The sequence below is a fragment of the Phragmites australis genome, chromosome 4, assembly GCF_958298935.1.
Source record: "Phragmites australis chromosome 4, lpPhrAust1.1, whole genome shotgun sequence".
In the NCBI taxonomy this organism is placed as follows: domain Eukaryota; kingdom Viridiplantae; phylum Streptophyta; class Magnoliopsida; order Poales; family Poaceae; genus Phragmites; species Phragmites australis.
This window is the reverse complement of record NC_084924.1, coordinates 29,911,672-29,934,168: the sequence shown is the minus strand read 5'-3', so window position 1 is coordinate 29,934,168 and position 22,497 is coordinate 29,911,672. Positions and strand designations below refer to the sequence as shown.

At 43.3% G+C, this 22,497-nt stretch overlaps 1 protein-coding gene and 1 long non-coding RNA gene across 2 annotated transcripts; one reads left to right on the top strand and one right to left on the bottom strand.

Annotated features, from left to right (window-relative positions):
* Positions 1–3,823: 3,823 nt before the first annotated feature.
* On the top strand, positions 3,824–17,569 carry LOC133916050 (flavonoid 3',5'-hydroxylase 1-like). Its single transcript, XM_062359536.1, has 3 exons — positions 3,824–4,557; positions 4,953–5,250; positions 16,727–17,569. Exons 1-3 carry the CDS (start codon positions 3,929–3,931, stop codon positions 17,360–17,362), a joined length of 1,563 nt encoding a protein of 520 aa, XP_062215520.1. The 5' UTR covers positions 3,824–3,928; the 3' UTR covers positions 17,363–17,569.
* Positions 17,570–18,869: 1,300 nt separating this feature from the next.
* LOC133914310 (uncharacterized) lies at positions 18,870–19,908 on the bottom strand. Its single transcript, XR_009909226.1, has 2 exons — positions 19,238–19,908; positions 18,870–19,160 (listed from the first exon to the last, which is right to left on the bottom strand). It is a non-coding gene; the product is annotated as an uncharacterized LOC133914310 (long non-coding RNA).
* Positions 19,909–22,497: the final 2,589 nt, after the last annotated feature.

Genomic DNA, 22,497 nt, shown 5'->3' with positions numbered 1-22,497 from the left:
CCATTATGTGTCTACGTAACCAACTATTGAAATTATCTCTATGCTCTCTTGCAATCCAATCCTCTTACTTTGTTAGATTTGTGGACCGTAGCATTTGCACGTGTATACTGCCATACGGGTCTACTACAATTGCTTGTTTCAAAACTATGAAATGTGCTTAGGTGAATGGACATAATTCTTAGAACATACTATACTATGATCTAGTGTCCATTTCCCCTTTAGCCTTCCCTCATGGCGAGATACAAGCTTACCAATTTCTTTCAGGTCCATGTAGTCGACGACGAACTCAACGACCTCCTCCATTCTCCAGCCTTAGGCCATGTAACCTTTCGGCCGGCCTCGGTTAAGAACATATTTCTTCAGAACTGACATGAACCTTTCAAAAGGATACATCTGATGTAGAAATACGGGGCCAAGGTACTTTATCTCATGCACGATGTGTACAATGAGATGGGGCATTATGTCAAAAAATGATGGAGGGAAAATACTCTCAAGCTGGCATATAGTATGGACCATGTCTTCCTGCAGCTTTGTTAGTTTGCTCAGATCGATGACCTTCTGTGAAATTGTGTTGAAAAATGAACACAACTTTATGATTGGGTCTCAGACCTTATCCGACATAATACCTCTAATTACAATAGTAAAAAAAACTATATCATCATCATATGACAACCATGGGACTTCATGCCAACTAACTTCAATGTTTTCATGTTCACTAATCTCTTTATGTTGGATGAGTAAACGGTCAGAATTTTGATTCAATGCAAGCAACTGCACAGGCTAATCTTCTCTTCCTTGCTCAGGGTGTAGCAAGCCGTGGGAAGTTTGTTTGCCCCGTTGCCTAGGATTTTAGGATGCAGAATTTTCCTTAGCTTCATATCTTCTAGATCCAATCATGGATTGAGTGTACCTTTTGTTTTGCCAGGTATGTTTAGTAAGGTACCAATCAAGCTGTCAAACACGTTCTTCTCCACATGCATGATGTCAATTGCGTGTTGGACCATCAAGTGATTGCAATAAGGTAGGTTCCAAAAAATTGATCTCTTTTTAAATATAGGAGCAAGTTTTCCAGCTGGGAATTTTATACTGCATTTCCCCTTTACAAGGACAAATCTAAGCTTCTTTACCATCTTATATACCTGTTCCCCAGTGTGAACCTTCAGAGCTCGACAAGTCTCCACTATCCCATCAAAAGCTCTTTTATTCCAGCTGTGTGGGTGATTCGGGCGTAGAAACCTACGGTGACCCATTTAAAACATTTTCTTACAGTTCTTCAGCCACAACGCCCATGTTTCATCCAAGCACCATACATGTCCAATGTAGCCTTTTAAAGTCTGTCCCGATAGGTTAGCAAGAGCAGACCAATCTTGTATTGTTACGAACAGCATTGCGCATAAGGTGAAATGCTCACGTTTGTATTCATCCCACACCCGTACGCCATCTTTCCATAGTACAAGGAGACCTTCAAGAAATAGTTGGAGATACACATTGATATCGTTGCCAGGTTGGTTCGGCCCACTGATGAGCAAAGGCATCATAAGGAACTTCCGCTTCATACACAGTCAAGATGGAATATTGTAGATACTTCCGCATCATAAGGAACTTCGTTTGCTAGAACTTTTCATGTTTCCTATCACTAGTGAAGTCTCCCTTCGCATTGCGCAACATTTTGTCTAGTCGTCATCATCGTTGCTGACAAAAGCTTCTTCGAACACCGACATATCGATGTATTCGTCAACCATCATATCTTTTCCTCTGTCTTCCTTGACTGTGAGCTGCTCTTCATGCACAACCTCCTCATATTCACCGTGCTCAGTCCAATGGATATAGCCAAGCTTGAAACCCCTACGAAACAAGTATGCATGTATCTGCTCTATGACTGAGAACTGTTTCTCATTCTTGCAATCAACACACGAACATCATATATAGTGATCATGACGCTTGTTTCTTGGTTTCCTGTATGCCACGACAACCCTAAAAAGTATCCACGCCCAGAAAGAACTTTGTATATCCATGTCCGGTCCATCTGCAAATTTTTTATTATCATTATGTTTTAGCAATTATTAAAAAAACTATTTAATTGATAACCATATGATATTTCAAAATGTATATCTAATTTATTGAATTACCTCACATCTTGATTGCTCCATGTTAGATGGTCCATCACCTTCCAGCACTTGTTCTGCGTCGGAGGACCCACCGTCTAAATAATGTCACGTCCGCTTGCGACTGACAGAGGATGTGCCATCCCTACTACACAATATTCATATTCAATATGTTGATCTATTTATAGGTGATTTTAATATTTTTTTACTAATTCACTACTAGCAAATTAGAGCTAGGTTTTAATTTATTTAGATATGATTTTAACATTTTTTTTCTTAACTCACTACTAGAAAATTAGAGATCAAGGTCACCATAGCATAATCACATACTTTTAAATTTAGAATAATTAAGCAAAAAAATCTAGCCACAAATAAAAAGTCGTAGATCATATCTATATGCTCTACAATAAGAAAATTGTAATTCTTACTCAATTAAAGCTCAATTGGAGCTCTAGCTCCTCCCAAAATTCATCACATGGAGCAATCACATACTTTCAAACCTAAATCAATCTAGCAAGTAAATCTAAGTCAAAATAAAATGTAGATCATGTTACAAACCTTAGAGCACCTTGGTCACATAAATTCCTCCAAATTTTGATGTCTCCAAGCGCAAGGTTAGGCACAAATGGCGGGAAACGAGCAGAACAGAGCTCCTCTCTGTTCCGTTTGCGCTTTGGGGAAAAAGGCGCATTTTATACAGTTATTGGTGTCCGCTCGTAATACGAACCGGTATTGATATTCAGTATCAGTGCCGGCTCATGGTTACTAGTCGGCACTGAAGTATCAATGACGGTTTGTTCTAAGAGCCGGTATTGATACTGAGTATTAGTACCGGTTCAACCCGACTCAATCAATGATCGAACGCGGAAATATACAAACCAGCAATGATACTTCATCAATATCGGTTCTATCTTAACCGGTATTGATGATCCGGCTCGGATGACTGATTCTGTTGTAGTATAAGTGACCATTACCAACCATAGCGGACATATGGAGGCGTGAAACTTACATAAGTGTACTTACACATAAACAAATAGAAAGAAAAACGACAGCATCAAACTATTACTGTATAAAAAACATCGCACAGATCATGCTTAATGGAAAGACCGCACAACAAACAAATGAATCGATCTCACCAGAGTCACATTTCGGCTGTAAATACCTAATTACATAGTTACCATCCTCTCTGTGATCCAGTCCAAAGTCAGAGAGCAAAACAACATTGTTGTAGTCTTTAGGACATATTTGATACAGTTTTTCTGATCCAAATTTTCTAGGAAATAATTATATAAGAAAAGTGATTCTTCAGTGTATATTGTATGAAGCAAGTGATTTTATGGGGAAATAAATAAGAGAAATCTGATTTTTTCAGTTCTTAGTATCTAGTTTATTTTATAGAATCACTCTAAAAATTAAAAACTATAAACTACTATTTAACAGAGTTCTCACTGATTCTACTTTCAGAATTGATCTGAAAGCTCAGTCAAACATGTCATTAGCATGCTAAGATCAAATTCAACTAACATGATAAAAAAATCTGAAAAGGATGAACTACATGACAAATGGTTAAGTTAATCGGATAGTTTGCTACGGATTTTGCACACCAGCCCTATCCGCTAACACATATAGCATATACTAGGACGTAGCCACTAGCCAGTATAGAAGTATAGCTCGTTTAAAAAAACAACAGTTTTGAGGACGCAGAAGAGTGCAACCTCTCACGAATATAAAGCCGTCGTGCAATACACCCTTGCGCACTTCTCAGCACAACCATAACGTCTGACACGCCACTCCTCCCAACAGCGCCACCACGGTGCGCCGCCATGCAGCTCTCCGCGCTGTGCACCGACCCCTTCGTGCTCTCCTGCGCCTTCCTCTGCCTTCTCCTCCACCTCGCGCTCCGCTCCCTGCACCCTTCTTCCTCCTCCAGCCGCCGCCACCTCCCGCCGGGCCCGCCGGGCCTCCCGATCCTCGGCGCGCTGCCGCTCGTCGGCCCGGCCCCGCACTCCGGCCTCGCCGCGCTGGCGCACAAGTACGGGCCCATCATGTACCTCAAGATGGGCACGTGCGGCGTGGTGGTGGCGTCGTCCCCTGGCGCGGCGAGGACGTTCCTGAAGGCGCTGGACGCGCGGTACGCGAACCGCCCCGCGGTGGCGAGCGCCGCGGACATCACGTACGGGTGCCAGAACATGGTGTTCGCCAACTACGGACCCCAGTGGAAGTTGATGCGGAAGCTGGCAAGCGTGCACCTTCTCGGGGCGCGCGCGCTCGCGGACTGGGCTCGCGTGCGCCGCGACGAGGCCGGCCGGCTGCTGCGCGGCGTGGCGGAAGCGGCCGAGGCCGGGCAACCCGTCGTCGTGCCGGAGGTGCTCGTGTGCGCGCTGGCCAACATCGTCGGCCAGATCACCGTGAGCAAGCGGGTATTCGACGCGCAGGGGGACGAGTCCAACAGGTGAGGAATTGCTCGCAATGCAGTTCAAGGGCTGTCTGACTCGACGGTAGAGACCGCACGTTTAATTAATTCAGATCTTACCAGGACGATTTGTGTGTGTTTTTCCATTTCAGGATCACTAGTATATACGTTAACTTTGGATGAAATTTAGAATGTCTTTTAGACGAATTAATGAGGTTTAGTTGAAGTAGTGAACCGGTAAGTCTTTGTGAAGAGAGTCGCGCACCAAAACACTTGAAAGTGAAAAGGGATCAAAACGCGCGCACTCAACAAATTGTAAGGAAAAAAAAAAAACAAGGCCACTTGAATTTAACACGACTGATCTTGGATTTGTCGTGCATCAAAATATGTATTTTTAATCTAAATTCGCGCGCGTTCATATCATATATATGCAGCTACAAGGACATGATCGTGTCGCTGCTGACGGGCGCGGGTCTGTTCAACATCAGCGACTTCGTGCCGGCGCTGGCGTGGCTGGACCTGCAGGGCGTGCAGGCGAAGCTGCGGCGGATCCACCACCAGTTCGACGGCCTCATCACCAAGCTGCTGGCGGAGCACGCGGCCACGGCCGAGGACCGCGCGCGCGAGGGCCGCCAGGACTTCCTCGACAAGCTCCGCGCCAGCATGGACGCTGGTGCCGACGACGATAGCGGCGAGACCATCACCGAGGTCAACATCAAGGGCCTCATCTTCGTAAGCTCTCTCAGCTCGATCTCACCAACCGATTCTTCCTCCCTTTTGCTTCCTGATTGATTAATAAATCACTGCAATATATAATAGCATCACCGATCAGTTAACTGAATCTGTGCTCAAAAGTGAGTGGATCATACTTGCGCATGTCATATGGGAGGCGAGCTAGCCACCTAACGGGGCACTAACCAAAAGCTTAGCCGAGCCAGCCGTAGGCCACGTATCGGCTCCTAGGAACAGGTGAAGCTAGGTAGGTGGAGCTACTGGAGTTGTTGGAATTGAAAGAGACGATCGACAGCACTCGAACTGCTATATGTTGCTTGTGGTCTAACTGATGGTTTGGGACATGCAGGTTTCAGTAGTCTTCGAGGATGGGTGAGGTAATAGCTGATGGCTTTGTTTGGAACAAACCTTAAACAAAATGGTCCAAACACGTTGCTCCCTTTGGTTGTGAATAGAATGCCTACCGGTTAATCATCGCAAATAAAAAAAGGAAAAAAACCAACACAGGTTATGCCGTGCTTTTATGCATAGAGACTTAGTAGTCCTTTTTTTACATTTATAAGCTAGATATGTGCTAAAAACAGGTACTAAAAGCGACTTCTTACCACAAAAAAAAAACGGTTGAGAAATTCTAGGATTTCTCTAGTTAATAAGTAAAACAGTCCAAATTAAATCCTATCAGTAAAAAATAAAAGGAATTTAAACTATACCTTCTAATATTAGAGACTAGATTTGGTCTCAGCTTCCTGTTCTTAAACCACACTTTATTATGACATTTAAGCTTAATCTTCCCCACTCACCTACCACTTACCAGTTTTTAGACGTCAGAATGTAGATTGTAAGAGACTAAGAGTGAGAGAGATGCTTCAACGAACTGCAAATATAGCTATGAGTAGTTTACATGATGTAACTCATGGACCACGGTATTATTGGATGGATGCGATGATTCAATTTTCACCTAAATTAACGGATCATTGGTGACATAAGTATATATAAAAAATAAAAAAACATAATAAAATGTTCGTAAAAGAAACTGTTTGTGAGTGGCGACATATTGAATCTATGACTGAAGCAACCAAACCACTACTGGTGGAAAAACTTGGCAGTCAATATAACATCATATTAACTCTAGCCGCCTTGTGGGTCAGCTCGATTGGATCTCGATTGATTAGAAATTCAATATCTGCTACTGCTAGATTGCTACCTCAAAATTTGATCTAGGTAACACAGTTACATACACCTATCCATGAATTTTACTTTTTCACACTGATATCCAAGCTTATTTCAAACTCACAATCCAATTAAACAAGGTATTTTCTTCTCTCCAATTACCTGCACTGTTTTTTACCATAACAAAATTGTTCTTAACTAGTTGCCACAGAAAAGTTGTTTTTAACTGACTTGCCTTGAGACACACTGCTCTTTTGCAACTAAAAAGTGCAGTAAAAGCAACCCTTGTGGGACCAAACTTGAAAGGGAACTACTAGCTAATCATGTCTTAATTTGTATACAAATTAATTGCGCAGTCTGGGAGGATAAGTTTATTGTTTAGTCCTTAGGTTGGCTCATATGAATCAATCTGCAGTACTCGGTTGGTGCTAGCTAGCTACTTCATTTTTGTTTTGCTTTCTCTTGATCAGATATGATGGATTGCAACAACTGCATATGCCGATGCTGTACTTGTAGCACCAAACGCGTGAAAACAATGTGTCACTTTCAACTCACCAGCTTAGAGCCTTAGAGTGTACTTACTAATTAAACTGATGGAATTTAATAAGCCGAGTGGACTCCGGATCGAGGATACAATAGTCCTTTCCTCATTATGAACATGAGCAAATTTGAATTTGTTGTTTGACACTACTATAGAACGACCTCTCATCACTGCTGGTGCAAAAACTTTTTTACTGTTAATTTTTAAACCGACGGTGATAATCTATAATTATCATTGTCAGCTCGGGAACCGGCATCGACACTCACTATCACTGCTGGCCCGTGGCTCCAACCGACAGTGATAGTTAGTATCATTGCCGGTTTTGGCTCCAAACTACCGATTGATATCCCTTATCACTGCTTCTTTCGGCTACAAAACAGCAGTGATACACAATCCCGACAAAAAAAATCTAAATTGAAACCAGCAAGCCATAATTAATTAAACTTTATATTACTAAACCAACATCGTTTTTCTTCATCACACTAATTACTAAACCCTAGCTAGCAGTCACTGTACAACCAAAAGAAACAACACGTCCAACGCGTGCAAAAGTAACCCTAAAACTTCACTATGGATCACCGTCAGAAAAGAAACACCCATCACACGCCTACGCCTACAAATTGGAATCGTCGATGACGAAAAAGTAGTCGTCAGGGAAGCCGTTGTCGTCATCACTTGACTCCTCGTTGTCCTCCTCCTCTGCCCCCACTCCTCCTACATGCGTCAGCAGCTCTTTGTTGCCGGCTCATCAAGACCCTGCCGATGTGGAGTCAGACTGTGCCTCATCCAAACTCTCCAGTGTTGGAGCTACCTCTTCATCGTTGGACGAAGGCACATGAGTGGGTGGAGTGACCAGAGATGGTGGTGGTGAGGGGGGTCGTGGAGTATCCGGAGATGGTGGTGGCGAGGGAGTTTCCATGGACGAGGAGGTCACAACATTAGCTGAGGAGGAGGTTGTGGCGGCGGCGACGGTGGAGAGAAAGAGGATGGAGGCCGATCTTGAGAGAGAGAGAGAGAGAGAGAGAGAGAGAGAGAGAGAGTATGTGGGGGAGAGAGAGTGTGTGAGCAATCGAAGGAATGGTTAATTTATAAACTTTCAGGAGAAGCTATACCGGTAGTGCGTGGAAGCTGTACTGACAGTGCATGGAAGCTTTACTAGCAGTGGGCTATCACTGTCGGTTCTTGATGTCATGGCTTCTTATGTGCTTATTGAGTTTATAAACCGACAGCGATACTTCCTTAGTATTGTTGGTTCTTATTACGAACTGAGTGATAAGTTGATTATCACTGCATGTTCTTTTTTCGAACCCGACAGCGATGTATTAGTGATGATTCATAATAAGAACAACCAGTAATAATCACTACCGGTTCTTGATAGCTCAGCTTTTTATGTGCTGGTTGAGCTCATGAACCGGAAATGATAATAGGACACGGATGACCGTACATTGAACAAACTGCCTGAATTTTTAAGGACTGTTGTCTTCTACCTGCAAATGTCATCTTGTGATCATTGCCCAAAAGAAACAGTTGGTTTTCATTTGTCAAAATGATGAGCAAATATTGTTGGATCAAGCCATAGGACTTACACGCACGTACGTAGATGCAAAGGAAGAACGAGCGAAAACACACACGATGAAGAGGAACACGAAGAGCCTTTGCGGCGCAATGCACAACTAGTGTCTTTTCTCTTGTTTCTCTCTTAATCTTCCATTAGCTAAGTACAAGGTTTAAATAAACACATCCACTAACTAACATGTACACACAGTGAGAGCTTGATCCATATTTCAAGCCACAACTTCCATGACCTTTTGACTTGGCCACACATCTCCATGAGTCTATGTTGACACGCTTCTACACAAAACTATCAAACTCTCTACGTGCATGTACATGCTGCTTGACAAAAGTAAATGCATGGATATGCACCGACTAATTCTAGCAACACATGCATGTACTCTACTACAGGCTATGCTGATCTACCCACTAGTCACTGTTGATCCACTAAGCCATGACAACATGCATGCAGCTAACTGGACTTAGCCTACTACTGTGACTTGGCAACATGAGATGCAACTCAATTAAACATGATGAACACTTAGACAACATACAAGATTAATCTAACAATCACCCCCTAATCTTATTGTCATTATTTTAGCACCTCCTCGCTGGGCTTCAAAGCAGCACTGGCTCATCGTCGGCATCCGCTATGATGAGATGCACCTCATCCTTCTTCTTTGACTCATGGCATTTCTTTTCACAAGAGTAGTGCCCATACTCCTGGCAATTGTAGCAGCGCACCTTGGCCTTGTCAAAAGTGCTCTTCTTCTTGCTACCCTTCTTCATGCATGCTCTCCATTCTTCCTCCATAAGAAGCAAGCCACCACCCCCTGCTTCAGCTTCATTGTTATCAATTTCATACCTCTCCTCCATGGACTTGAGACTGTCGGTGAAGTCCTCAACAGACAGTGTCTTCAAATCGATCAGCTGCTCGATGGAGATGGCCACTTGGGTGTACTTGGAGGGAACCACACAAAGGAATTTCTTGACCATCGCCTCATCTTCCATCAAGCCGCCTAAGGTACGGATGTTGTTGACGACGCCCATCAGCCACATGAGGAAGTCATCCACAGACACTCCTTCCCTCATGCGGATTAACTCGAATTCCTTGCGCAGAGACCGTGTCTTTGCCTCGCGCACACGCTCAACGCCCATGCGCATTGTGTGCACGGTCTCCCACACCTCCTTCGTGGAGTTCTTCACCGCCAACATTGCCAACATTTCCGGTGGCACCACTTGGAGGATGGCTGACAATGCCATCCTATCGATCCGGTACTACGCGCTGCCGGGCTTGATAGCATCCCAAACGCCTTGAGCCTGCATGTTTACCTTCATCAGGAGTGACCACTCAATGTCGTTGCTGCTCATGAGCACAGGGTAACACACTGTCACCCTAGCCTCCTTCACGTGTCGCACAATGAGCTTGTGGTCGCCCTCATTGGTGTTGCGGATCCTGGGACATGGTGGTGTCATGGAGCGTCGAGGCCACTTGGAGTCGGAGCCCAACATGGCGGATCAAGATCATGTGGTTCTGAATACCAATTGTTGGATCAGACCATGGAAACACTTAGATGCATGTACATAGATGCAAAGGAAGAATGGGCTAACACACACACACACGATGAAGAGGAACACACAGATCATTTTGAGGCACGATGCACAACTAGTGCATTTTGTCTTGTTTCTCTCTTAATCTTCCATAAGCTACTTACAAGGTTTAAATAAACACCTCCGCTAACTAATACGTACACACGGTGAGAGCTTGATCTGTATTTCAAGCCACAACTTCCACGACCTCTTAACTTGGCCACACATCTTCAGGAGTCCAGGCCGACGTGCTTCTACACACACCTATCAAACTCTCTACGTGCATGCACATGCATATAGCTCATGGCAACTAACAGAACTAAATGCATGGATATGCACCAACTAATTCCAACAACACATGCATGTACTCTACTAGTAAGGTGCCCATACATTGCTACGGCATTCATATTTCAAATCTATGATCTATTATTACGATAGAATGAAAGAAAGGAAGACAATGTGATCTAAAATAGTATATCATTCATAGATAACATACGTCATACAAACAAATAAATTATTTTGTGTCAAACATGATATGGATACAAACAATAAAGTGACATAGCACACTATTATAGAATACATTTACGAGGTGAGGACTTCTTTGTAGAAAATATTCTTAGTTAGTGTGCAGACTGAATCTACGCTCGCATCATTTCTCAGTGCAGCAAGTATTTTTATATTGCTCCTAGCAGTTGCTCACGATAGGATGACATAGAGCTGACCATGGGAGAAAACAGGGTTAGATAGGTACATTCCAAAAATTCTGTACGTTGCAACGGATCCTAAATCTAACACCCCACATGCATCGTATGAAAATCGTATGTATTTTGGTCCTTTTCATCTATGCTAACAACAACTTGAGCAAATATATTAGTTTTAAGGCCATCTGATAGTTACATTAGCACTTAATCCAATATCAGGCTCATGTCACCAACCAAACACACTACTTATTGGCTGGCCTGATTAGGCAAAATTCATCAAAATTTCAGGCTACATTCAGGTAGCATCTTTACTCATGCGCAACCTCATAACTGAACGCACACCAATCAAAATAATAGATCCCAAATAAGAGCTTGAACTAACTTGTTCGACAATTAGCTCTTCGCCCACTCGTCCGGTAGCTTGATTTTGGTTTCCTTCACCGTACCCTCGGCATCAGTGTCTTCGGAATGGTTCTGGTGAATGCCACTTCCCTTGGCCAAAGGATTTGTGTTGTCACAGCGCCTGCCAGTGTTCCAGTCCCCATTAAAAAAGTGCTAAGGAGATATTGATCTATAGAACACCTTCCGCTGGGGGTGGTGAGGAAGTTGTGCATCCAGCCACTTATCTTGTATTCTGAAATATGTCCAAGTTAGTATTTACCTATTAACTCAAAGATATACTATCAGACCAAAGAGTGCAGTGTATGCCATCTCCAAATTTATCTTGGATTGGCTATAGCCATGTATCTCCTCAAGAACTGAGAGGCCTCAAACTCTCACATCTCACAAGCTTCAAGCTACCATCTAAATTTCAGCACTCTTTGAAAGCACAAGTTATTGCTATAAAGAGGCCTCATATTTTTTTACCTCAACTATGCATTTTAGAAGTTATTGCTATCAAGAGCAATTTCAGAATTTTTTGGAAAAATATTTTGTAAGAGCGAAATCATAATATAATAATTTCATTCGATAGTTCTTGCCATAAGCTATATCAATCAAGAGAGCATTTACGATATTAGATAGAGTTTTTGGTATCTACAAGGGGCTATGTAATACAGGCTTGTAATAGGATTCGTGGTTGCACCCTTCTTTTGGAGAAGGACCTGTGTTAGGACCAGCCTGAGGGCTTCAGCAAAAATGCCAGTTACTTGGTATAATGTTCCAATCAAATTAAAGTGAATATTTCCATATGATGAAACTACAACACCAACACTACCCAACATCATGTTTAAGAAGAGGTCCCATCTTAATTTGTCAGTATATAATATAACAACCATTATAAATATTGCTACATGCACTACATTTCAAAGCACCTCAAGTCAGTACCATCACATAACAATAATATTGTATAAGCTCATGGATGGATCTTTGCAGTATAATATAAAGGGAGTAGCATGTGAACACACTCAAGGCCTTGAGCATCTGAATGAAGGCCACATAAATATACAAGTATGCCGTGTTCCCAAACCTGAAGAAAAAAAAGGTAACCAAAATCGATGTATGAGTATTACACAAGAGGAAAACATGGTTTGCACACCAGATTTAAGAAACTCTGTAGGGGCACTAAGAAATTGATATGCACAATAAGGCATGTGATGGGAAGTTAGTAAATATAGTAGTTTGCATGCTAGTGCCAGAAGGTAACAAAGTTATAGTTGGTACAAGGATTCAATTTGCATATCAAGGATTATGGTACTGCATTGCACTGCAAAGTTTCCATCTAAATCGCATACAAAGGGAGGGAATGAACAAACCGTGTTGAGTAAGTGAAGTGTTTTTTGACACGGTTGTGCTTTACAAAATTCTAGAACAAATAAGACTAATACATCTATACCTTCCCTTGTTGATATTGACCCTTTAACAAGTTATATGAACAAAAGTAACCAAACCAAGCAAAAGCCCATACATAGGGCACTCTTGCATCCATACAACAACCAAGCGCAACTAAGCCTACTACTGTATTTCACCCACAACTGCTTAGTTATATGTCCAAATTTATTATACAGCATCTAAGGATAGAAAATACAAAGGAAAAATATTTACAATATATCCCATGTTAGACTATGGTAAAATATTATAAAATAATTAAGATATTAAAATGATGAAATTATAAAACAATTATAAAATTGTGCAAGAACAACAACAATGGTCATACTAGTCTGGTTGTGATCTTCGTCAGAAGATGGGTCTTCCCTAGTCCACCTAGGACCCAAATTCCAATAACTCCCACTGGATTATCCTTTATATACTTCATGTCCTCTTGTAACATTTCAACTTTGAAAGACTGGTGTTCTATGGATGGACATGGCATGAATTGCTCTAAACACTCTTAATGACCCCATGAAACTCTAAAGGAAGCTTTGCCCTCACACCAGCTTCTTCATGGTTATCTTTGACATCCATATTTATTATTAGGACACTCTTCAGCAACCTTTTGTTCACAGGAATTCAGATATGCAAACAAACAAACAAATGTAATATTCATAATTCTCCTAGAAATTTCTGATGCTCTAGATTTTTGTAAAAGAGGCACTCCTAAAAGAATCATGTCAGCGAGCACTTTCCACGAGCATAGTACCTTTGAGGTCTGAGTCAAATACTTTCTCCTTGAAAGTGAACACGACATCGAATGGTCCATCACCGGAATTCCTTGCCAATACAGTGGTGCAGTTTTTATGGCGATGTTTCTCTTCAGCATCGGTAACAACCTATTCCTCTTTTACATGGATGGATAGAACAAGACAACATGTTAGGAATGCAATTAAATAAATAATCTACTACACAAATCTCCAGTGCTTGAAGAACCAGAAAGCTACAACCTTTATGACAAACACACCATTAATACTAACATATCTGATTATCTAACTGAGAATTACACCAAAACGATCCCAAGAGAGACATTTTGGACAATCTCTCTAACAATCAAATCACAATTTTCTAAGAACTATCTACAGACTGACATATTAAGGACATGAAACAATTCATATGTCTGGAATTTATATCGATTTCACTTAAGATCTTCTCCTTAAAACAAAGCAGTCTGTTAAAATATTCAACTTGTTTAAATAAGAGCAATACGATCATGCATACAAATTCAGTTAGAAGTTAAGACCAAGGCACACATCATGATCAGTTTAGGGACCATGTTTCAATGAGCTATACATGCTTTTGGCAAGAGTGCTTGGAGCCAACCAAGAATAAACATGAAAAACAAGTTGTACATATATATGTATCTTAAAAGTCAATCCAAGACTAGACATGAATGGCTAATATAGAGTTGTAGACATAACAAAAAAGATCAATATGACACAGAGCAAAGTGCAAACTGAACCAAACTATGCTCATTAGTACAAATGAAAGCATATTCACGGTTAGAAACTTAACTACAATACCTTTTTTTGTTATATTTGACAGAAAACACGCACATCAGTATGGTACCTGCCCCCTACAGGTCAATTTAGGAGGTGTACTCAGTTGTTGGAACTCCAAAAAAAAAAAGGAATAGAAAACATATGTGTCAAGGCAAACAAAAGCTATATGTAGGTAGCCTTATCTTACAAATATCACTGATCAAAGCTAACAACCATGATAAAAAGTTGTATTGGAACCTCAAAAATCAATATTGTTTTGAGCATGTAGGATGTAAGCATCAAGACAAGAGAGTAGCAGTTAGCGTTTGCTGCAAAAATAAGGGAGCTATGCACAATTGCACATAAATAAAAAAGGAAGAAAGAACAACATGCTAATGCAATTTTCTCGATCAAAATTGAATCTCTAATAATACAAACAAGATGAAGAAGGCCATCCTAGCACACGCAAAATCTTTTAGGAAAGACCAATTCTTTAACTCATTTCATTCTTAATCTAAATATTTACAAACAAGATGAAGCAACAATCTGATAACATGAACAAGATGAACTAGACAAAGGTCAGCTACTCTGAACCAACAAGACGAAAGAGCAGAAGGGTAGCTGTAGTGAATGAGAGGGAAGCAATTCACCTTGCCAGCCACCAGAGAGCTTGACTTGCTAGGCAGAGCACCGTCTCCTTGCGGCCTGACTAATCTAAAAAGATAAGAAATAAATAAGTATAGAACTTGTTTGCATTCTAAATGCCAAAAATCTCTATAGTTATGAAAGACGAAAGCAACACCAAAATGAAAGAAGCGAACTAAACTGGAAACCAACAAGCATCACATAAATCAATCATCAATCAACCAGGAACTTGGAAGGCAACTAAACTAAAGAACTCTGGAATTCAGAGCAGTGCAAGGTAAAAGAAAAATGCCGAAAGCAAATGTGGTACACCACTTGAGCTCAGTGGTTGTTGGGATCTCCTGCTCTCCTTGCTACCTTATCTATTATGCTCCTTTCCAAAATCCTGTAGTAAAATAATGAGAACGAGATGAAGCAAGTTAAACTCAGTAGCCAATTTCTTACTTTGGCTGCTAAAAATCCAGGACAAAGACATTCAGCGCAACTAAAAAGGTACATGGCACTTTTCACTACCAAAATTAGCCTTGATGATACACACATCATATGATCCTCAGTACATACAGAATCCTGAGGGGGCTCAGTTTTAATATGTAACTCACTACCTCAAACTAATACAATGAAAAACTATGCACATCACACATCACTCCAATGCTTGATTTTCAATCAAAGTCCTAGAATCTCCATAGTAGATTTTGTAATACAACGTTTGAATAAATTAGAAAAATGGGATTTGCATAACAACAGAAAAGAGCTACTAATGTATAACTCTTAAGAACCCACACTCGCTCAAGCAGCCCACTGCACCAAGCTTACCATTTTGCAAAAGGACTGTGAGCTGCAAGGGCAGCAAGACAACGAGGAACGAACTCTTCGAGCTCGTCGGCGACACCTCTCTCCTCCTCCTCGGCAACCTCCCCTCCCCAGCCAGTAGTAGAGAAGGGAAGTAGTAAAAAAAGAGAGGTCAGTAGCAGAGAATGGAAGAAAGCTCGAACATTTTTTATAGAGTTATAAACTGATAACCACCTCCAAGTCCTCCACGTTCGCCAGTAGGCTCGGCGGTTGCCATGGAATGCGTTAGTTGTCGCTCAAACTGGACATGTGCAGCCCGAACGGCGGTTATTGACCGTGTCTTAGTCTCTCCTCACTCCTGGCCAGGCTGACGGGGTCACCATCGTCGGCGGTAGAGGGATTAGTGAAGGACGGGAAGAAGGTGCGGGCAGACAGTGGCGTGTCAGCGGCACGGAGTGCGGTTGCTGTGACGAGGCACTCGGCCATGGTGGGCTGTACGAGAGCATGATTGAATAAGAGGAGCTCTGGCCGGCGGCCTCGAGCAGAAGACGGGCGCGCACAGGTGGAGAGAGGCGGTAGAGGGATGGCGGCAGGTGGAGAGAGGAGGTAGAGGGTTGCCGAGATTGGGTTGGGGGCGGGGATACGCACACGTAGTCGGGGGTGGCGGCGTACGGGGTGGACGGAGGCATCACGGGTGGGCCGAGGGTTCCGTGGGCCGACGGGTTTTCCCCGGTTTTTTATTTTCATGGTTTTCTATTTTTTTTGTTTTTTATTAGATTAGATGAGAGGTGGGATCGGAGGGGAGAACACACCAACAAAGTGGTGTTTAATAATAGTAGAGATAGACACTACTCGCTGCTGATCTACCTACTACTCATTGTTGATCACCCACTAAGCCATGACAACATACATGCAGGACTTAGTCTACTACTCTGACTTGGCAATATGAGATGCAACTCAATTAAACATGATGAACACTTAGATAACAAGATTAATCTAACAAATATCTCGTCATTATGAACAGCATGGTTGGAGATTTTCTATCCGCACCATCACCTGCACTGGAACTAAGAAAAGAAACGACCGCTGCAGTAAAGTCTCTCGTTTCGCTTTACTGAAACGAATAGGGGTGCGTGCAGGACATGTTCACGGCGGGCACGGACACGTCATCGATCATCGTGGAGTGGGCGCTGGCGGAGATGCTCAAGAACCCGTCCGTCATGGCGCGCGCGCAGGAGGAGCTGGACCTCGTGGTCGGCCGCGGCCGCCGCCTGGAGGAATCGGACCTGCCCAACCTACCTTACCTGCAGGCCATCTGCAAGGAGGCCATGCGGCTGCACCCGTCGACGCCGCTTAGCCTCCCGCACTTCTCCTTCGACGCGTGCGACGACGTCGACGGCTACCGCGTTCCGGCGAACACCCGGCTGCTCATCAACATCTGGGCCATTGGCCGGGACCCTGTGGTGTGGGAGGCGCCCCTAGAGTTCAGCCCCGAGCGGTTCCTGCCCGGCGGGGCGGCGGCTAGGGTCGACCCGCTGGGGAACTACTTCGAGCTCATCCCGTTCGGCGCCGGCCGGAGGATCTGCGCCGGGAAGATGGCCGGCATGGTGTTCGTGCAGTACTTTCTGGGGACGCTGGTGCACGCGTTCGACTGGCGCCTGCCTGACGGCGAGGAGAAGCTGGACATGGCCGAGACGTTCGGGCTCGTGCTGCCCAAGGCCGTACCGCTCCGCGCCGTCGTCACTCCGCGGCTCGTGCGGGAGGCCTACGCGTGAGTGTCGTGAGCCGTGACACGGTTTCATGCATGAATGCATGTGACCGCCCACTCGTGGTGTTGTGGTCGGACGGGTGTATGGATGGTTTTGATGTTGTGGCCGTAGACCTGACTTCCTGGTACAGTGGTACGTATTTGAACATATGAGTCGCTCACCTTTGTTTCAATAGCATGACAACCCATGATGGTTGATCAAAATAAAGTGGAATTTGCTCTCAAAAACATAATATTAATGGTGCAAAAGTTCAATCTAATTTGTACACTCTACCTAAATACAAGAAAACTTATGTTGAAAAGGAGGAGAAAAAAATGAAAAACAGGCTATATTTCCTCCCCTTAGGGGTGCAAATTAATCAACCTAAGGATACCTACCGTTATTTTTTAGTTCAATTAATTACACTAATTTTATGAAGTTTTTATCAATTTGAAAAAATAGTATTATTAATTAAAACAGGCTATGGTATTAAACTTATTTTGAGACGAAGAAGCAAAAACAATGAAAAACAGGGTATATATCCTCCCCCTGTTATCACAGTTAAAGATGGCCAAATGGGCCAATTGAGCCGGCCCGGCACGGGCCCATCTCGACACGGCCCGATTGGCCCATTTACTGTTACGGGCCGTGCCGTGCCGGCCCGCGTGCCGAGCCGTCGGCCCACGGCACAGCCCAACTGTCACCGTGCCGTGCCGGGCCGGCCCACGGCCCGGTCGGCACGATGGGCCCGGTCGGCACGATGGGCCCGTTCGGCACGGTGGAGGCACGATAGGCCCGTTTGGCACGACGGGCCCGACCGGCACGGTGGAGGCACGACGGGCCAGGTCGGCACGGGAAGGCACGACGGGCCCGGCCGGCACGGTGGAGGCACGTTGGGCCCGTCAGCACTAAAAAAATAGGAAAAAATAAAAAATAATAGCTAAAAAAATCAAAAAACAATAAAAAATATGAAAAATAAATACATAACATCTTTATTGATTGGTTGCCTCGTTAAAAACCTTTCTACTAGAAGGAAAAAAGAGTATAACCAATGATTATGCTCCGAAAATTACATGGTTTCATTAGAAACCCCAGAATTTTGCTTGCAATTTTTAATATGCTTCCTCAAGTGTCCCGTTCCATGTGAAGATCTGGCACCTATTTCTATACTGCATATATTACACTTAGCAAATCTTACTTGTTCCCCGTTAATTTCTTTGAAGACCTTTTCAAAATGTTGCCACACTTGGGACCATACACCTGAGTTCTCGGCGTCTTGATCCATGAATTGAAATATGGAATTAGTTTCTTGATGTGAAGTGAATACTGGCTACTTGGCTAGCAAATAGGAAAAGAGAGATGGGTGGGCAGGGTGGGCAATGAGAATACATGGAGTTTGAGATGGAGTAGATGGTATTTATAAGCCACGATAAGAGGAGAGGTAGGTGGGGGTGGGGCCGCGGGGGGTATTTTAAAAAAATAAACAAAAAACATGAATAAAAAAAACTTAGAAATAATAGGGGCACATGATTAATTCTAAAAATGAGCTTTATTGATAGGTTGCCTCATTAAAAACCTTTCTAGCAAAGGAAAAAAGAGTACAACCTAGCTCAGAAAATTTAAAATTACACGTTCTCATCAGCATCTAGATACAAATTTTGGAATGATTCTTCAAGCTCAGTATTTTCTGCAGTGTGTTGCATTCGTGCTTCAGCTTGTTCCCAATCCTTTACTATGGTGAGTATTTCAACCATCTCACTTGACAGATTTGTTCTTCTCTCTTCGATTATCCTTCCTGTAAGACTGAAGGCAGCCTCAGAAGAAACTGTAGATACAGGAACCGTTAACAAATCTCGCGCTAACAGTGAAAGGACTAGATAATTCGTCTTGTGCTCATGCCACCATTGCAGTATGTTGAAGTTTTCTTGTTCGTGGCTGATAACGTCACTGTCGATGAAGGTAGTTAGCTCCCCTCCGGATGTTGGAATTCCGGTGCCCGTAGACGATCATGACGAAGAGTCTGAACTTCTTGATGAAGAACCTGCACCAAATATTTCCCCCCACGTTGTCGTCTTCTTACTTGTTGTGGGTGCTAGTGGAGGTCGTTGCAGGCGAACTCCGCCATACTTTGTTTCATATTTACTATAAACTTCGAATAACTTAGAACGAACATTAGTATAATAATTAGAATAATCATGGCCAAGAGCATCACCTAGAATTGCGAGAACTCTACAGAAAGCTGCAATTTTAGCTCTAGGATCTAAAATAAAGGCAAAAGCGTATAACAAAGGAATTTCTTTCCAATACTTTAAGAATTTAGATTTCATAGGAACTGCACAATCTATTAAAAGATTGTCATTTTCATAGTTGTTTAAATGAGTAGCAATTTCAACAATATTATGCACTACTAAACAAGATGTTGGATAATAAACTCCTGATAAACTCACAGTTGAATCATAAAAAAATTCAAGAAACTCCAGCATCCTTTCAGCAACATACCAATGCGCTTCCGTGAGTAAAGTTTGACCCCCATGCTGATGGTAATGTGTATGAATAAACACACCAAATGTGCTCTTATATGGTATAATACTTTTAAGCATCAAGAAAGTAGAGTTCCATCTCACCGGCATGTCCAGAGCAAACTTACGTGGACGCACACCCATTGCAACACAATACTGTTTATATGCTGCAATTCGTTGGTTAGAGGAGTTCACAAAAGATATTGCAGTACGAAAATCTTCTAAGTATCGCGATAACCTCTTCAAACCGGATTTTACTATAAGATTGATAATATGACAAGCACAACGTTGATGTAACAAGAAAGATTCAGCATAAGTACTAAACAACGGAGTAAGAATATCCATTGCTCTAGAATTTGCACCGGCATTATCTAAAGTGATAGAATATATTTTATTCGTGAGGCCAAAGTCTACAACTACTTGAGATATTTTTTCAGCAATATTTTCACCGGTATGCGCGTTGTCAATCAAGCGAAAACCTATTATTCTCTTTTCTAATTCCCAATCATTATTAACAAAATGAGCAACTACACTAAGATAATCCTCTCTAGCCCTACCTGCCCATATGTCCGAGGTCAAAGCAACTGAAAATGTACATGTTTGCAATATTTCTTTAAGTTTGCTACGACACGTATTGTAGTATTTTACCATATCCCTACTAGTTGTCTGTCTAGAAACATGCGTGAACCTAGGATTATGAGCTTGCTTAATGTAATCTTCAAATGCAGCACTCACCGATATTTAGTGGTAGATCCGCTCTTGCAATGAAGCGACATAGCTCTTTTCGAGCATTGGCAGAGTCGTATTCCCAATGATGAACAGAGTCATCGGGGTTGTACTGCAACACCGTCTGCTTCATGGCTGCTCCACTCTTTCGCTTGCAACTTATGGCGTGCCTCTTCAAGTGCCCCGTTCCACCCGAGGGCTTTGCAGATAATTCATTTTTACAAATATAACACTTAGCATACCTGACACTTACCCCATCTTTCTCTTTGTAGATCCTTTCAAAGTCTTGCCAAACTTCGGAAGTACCGGCTCTTGATCTTTTAGACCCGCTGCTTGCTAATGTGTGCGCACTTGTAGAGCCTGACGATGGCACTCCTGCTGCATCACCTGGATCTGGATGTGAACCAACCGGAGGTTCACCGTCGGGTCCATCATCACCTGCAGCACTAGTATCAAAGGGGCCGTAGTCCCCTATGAGTCCTTGGAGAAAAAAATCATGATCTATGGATGTATCATGATCACCGGCATCCATGATCAATGTCGAATGACACTACAAAAATTACAAATATTCAGAGTTAGAAATAATCAAATAATAAAACTAATAATAAAATAAGACTCAACAATGATGCAAAAAAATCACCAAGATTTCTTCAACTTCAAGATAGCAAATCAGCAGGATGACGATTTTGGAATTGCTCGGATTTTTTTGCAACAATTCAAACTAATTTTGCCAAATTATCGCTAATTCTCACGAACTTTGAGACAAGAATGAGAGGAGGAAACAAGAGAGAAAATGGTGTTGCTAGTGTGGAATGGAAGGGCAAGGTGCTCCTCTATTTATAGGTGAAAAATGGTGATTTTTGCAATTTTTTTCGAATTTTTTGGAGCTCAAACGGTCACAAAACGGCTATAAAATTCAAAAATATCAGGTTAACGGGTTAAACGGGCTGACCCGTTTAACCCGTTAACCCGCGTGCCCCCGCCGGCCCATCGTGCCCCACGTGCCGGTCGGGCCGTGCCCCCCGCGGTGGGCTGTGCCGTGCCGTGCCGGCCCGGCCGTGCCGTGGGCCGCCGCGTGCCGAGCCGGCACGGTGGGCCGTGCCGTGCCGTGATGGGCCGGCCGTGCCGTGATGGGCCGCCGCGTGCCGTGCCGGTCCGGCCCGGCCGTGCCTCCTGGGCCAGCCGTGCCTGAGTCAGGCCGTGCCGTGCCCGTGCCACCCGTGGGCCGGGCCGTGCCGTGCCGGCCCGCCGTGCCGCGCGCTCGGCCGAGGCACGGCCCGTGGCCTCGTGCCGTGCCGGCCCGGCCCATCTCGGCTCGGGCCGGGCCGTGCCTACAGTTCCGTGCCTCGGGCCGGCCCAGTAAGCACGGTCCATTTGGCCATCTTTAATCACAGTCATCCGTCCACGGGCCACGCGGAATTAAAAACCATCCGCTGTGGGGCATGTAGGCCTATGTAATTCTCCGCCCAAGCGCCTTGTAAGGCCCAAAACTGATCCATCATTCAAAGCCCACGCATGCCATCATCACACTGCGCGTAAAAGGGCGTTCAGGTCCTATGAGCGGCCATGCCACTAACATTTCTTGTGATATTGCTAAATGAGAGATCTGAAGCTGAGTAGGTTGTGAATCGCCTCCGTCATGGCAACAACAAATTTGGGGAAAAAGGGAAAGAAATGAAAAGTCAAGTGGCAGCAACTGGCAGCAACATGGGAGAAAAGAAAGCAAGGCATCCAGCAGCAGAGGAATTGGATTCCCAAAAAAAAGACGGATCGAGTGGATTGGGGCCTTGGCGAGGCAACGAATACACAGAGCGGGCCTAGCATTCTCTACCATATATAAAATTTTCAGATTTTTTTATAACTATTTCGATAATATTTTTAAATATTAAGAGTAATGGAGCACATCATTTCTTATTT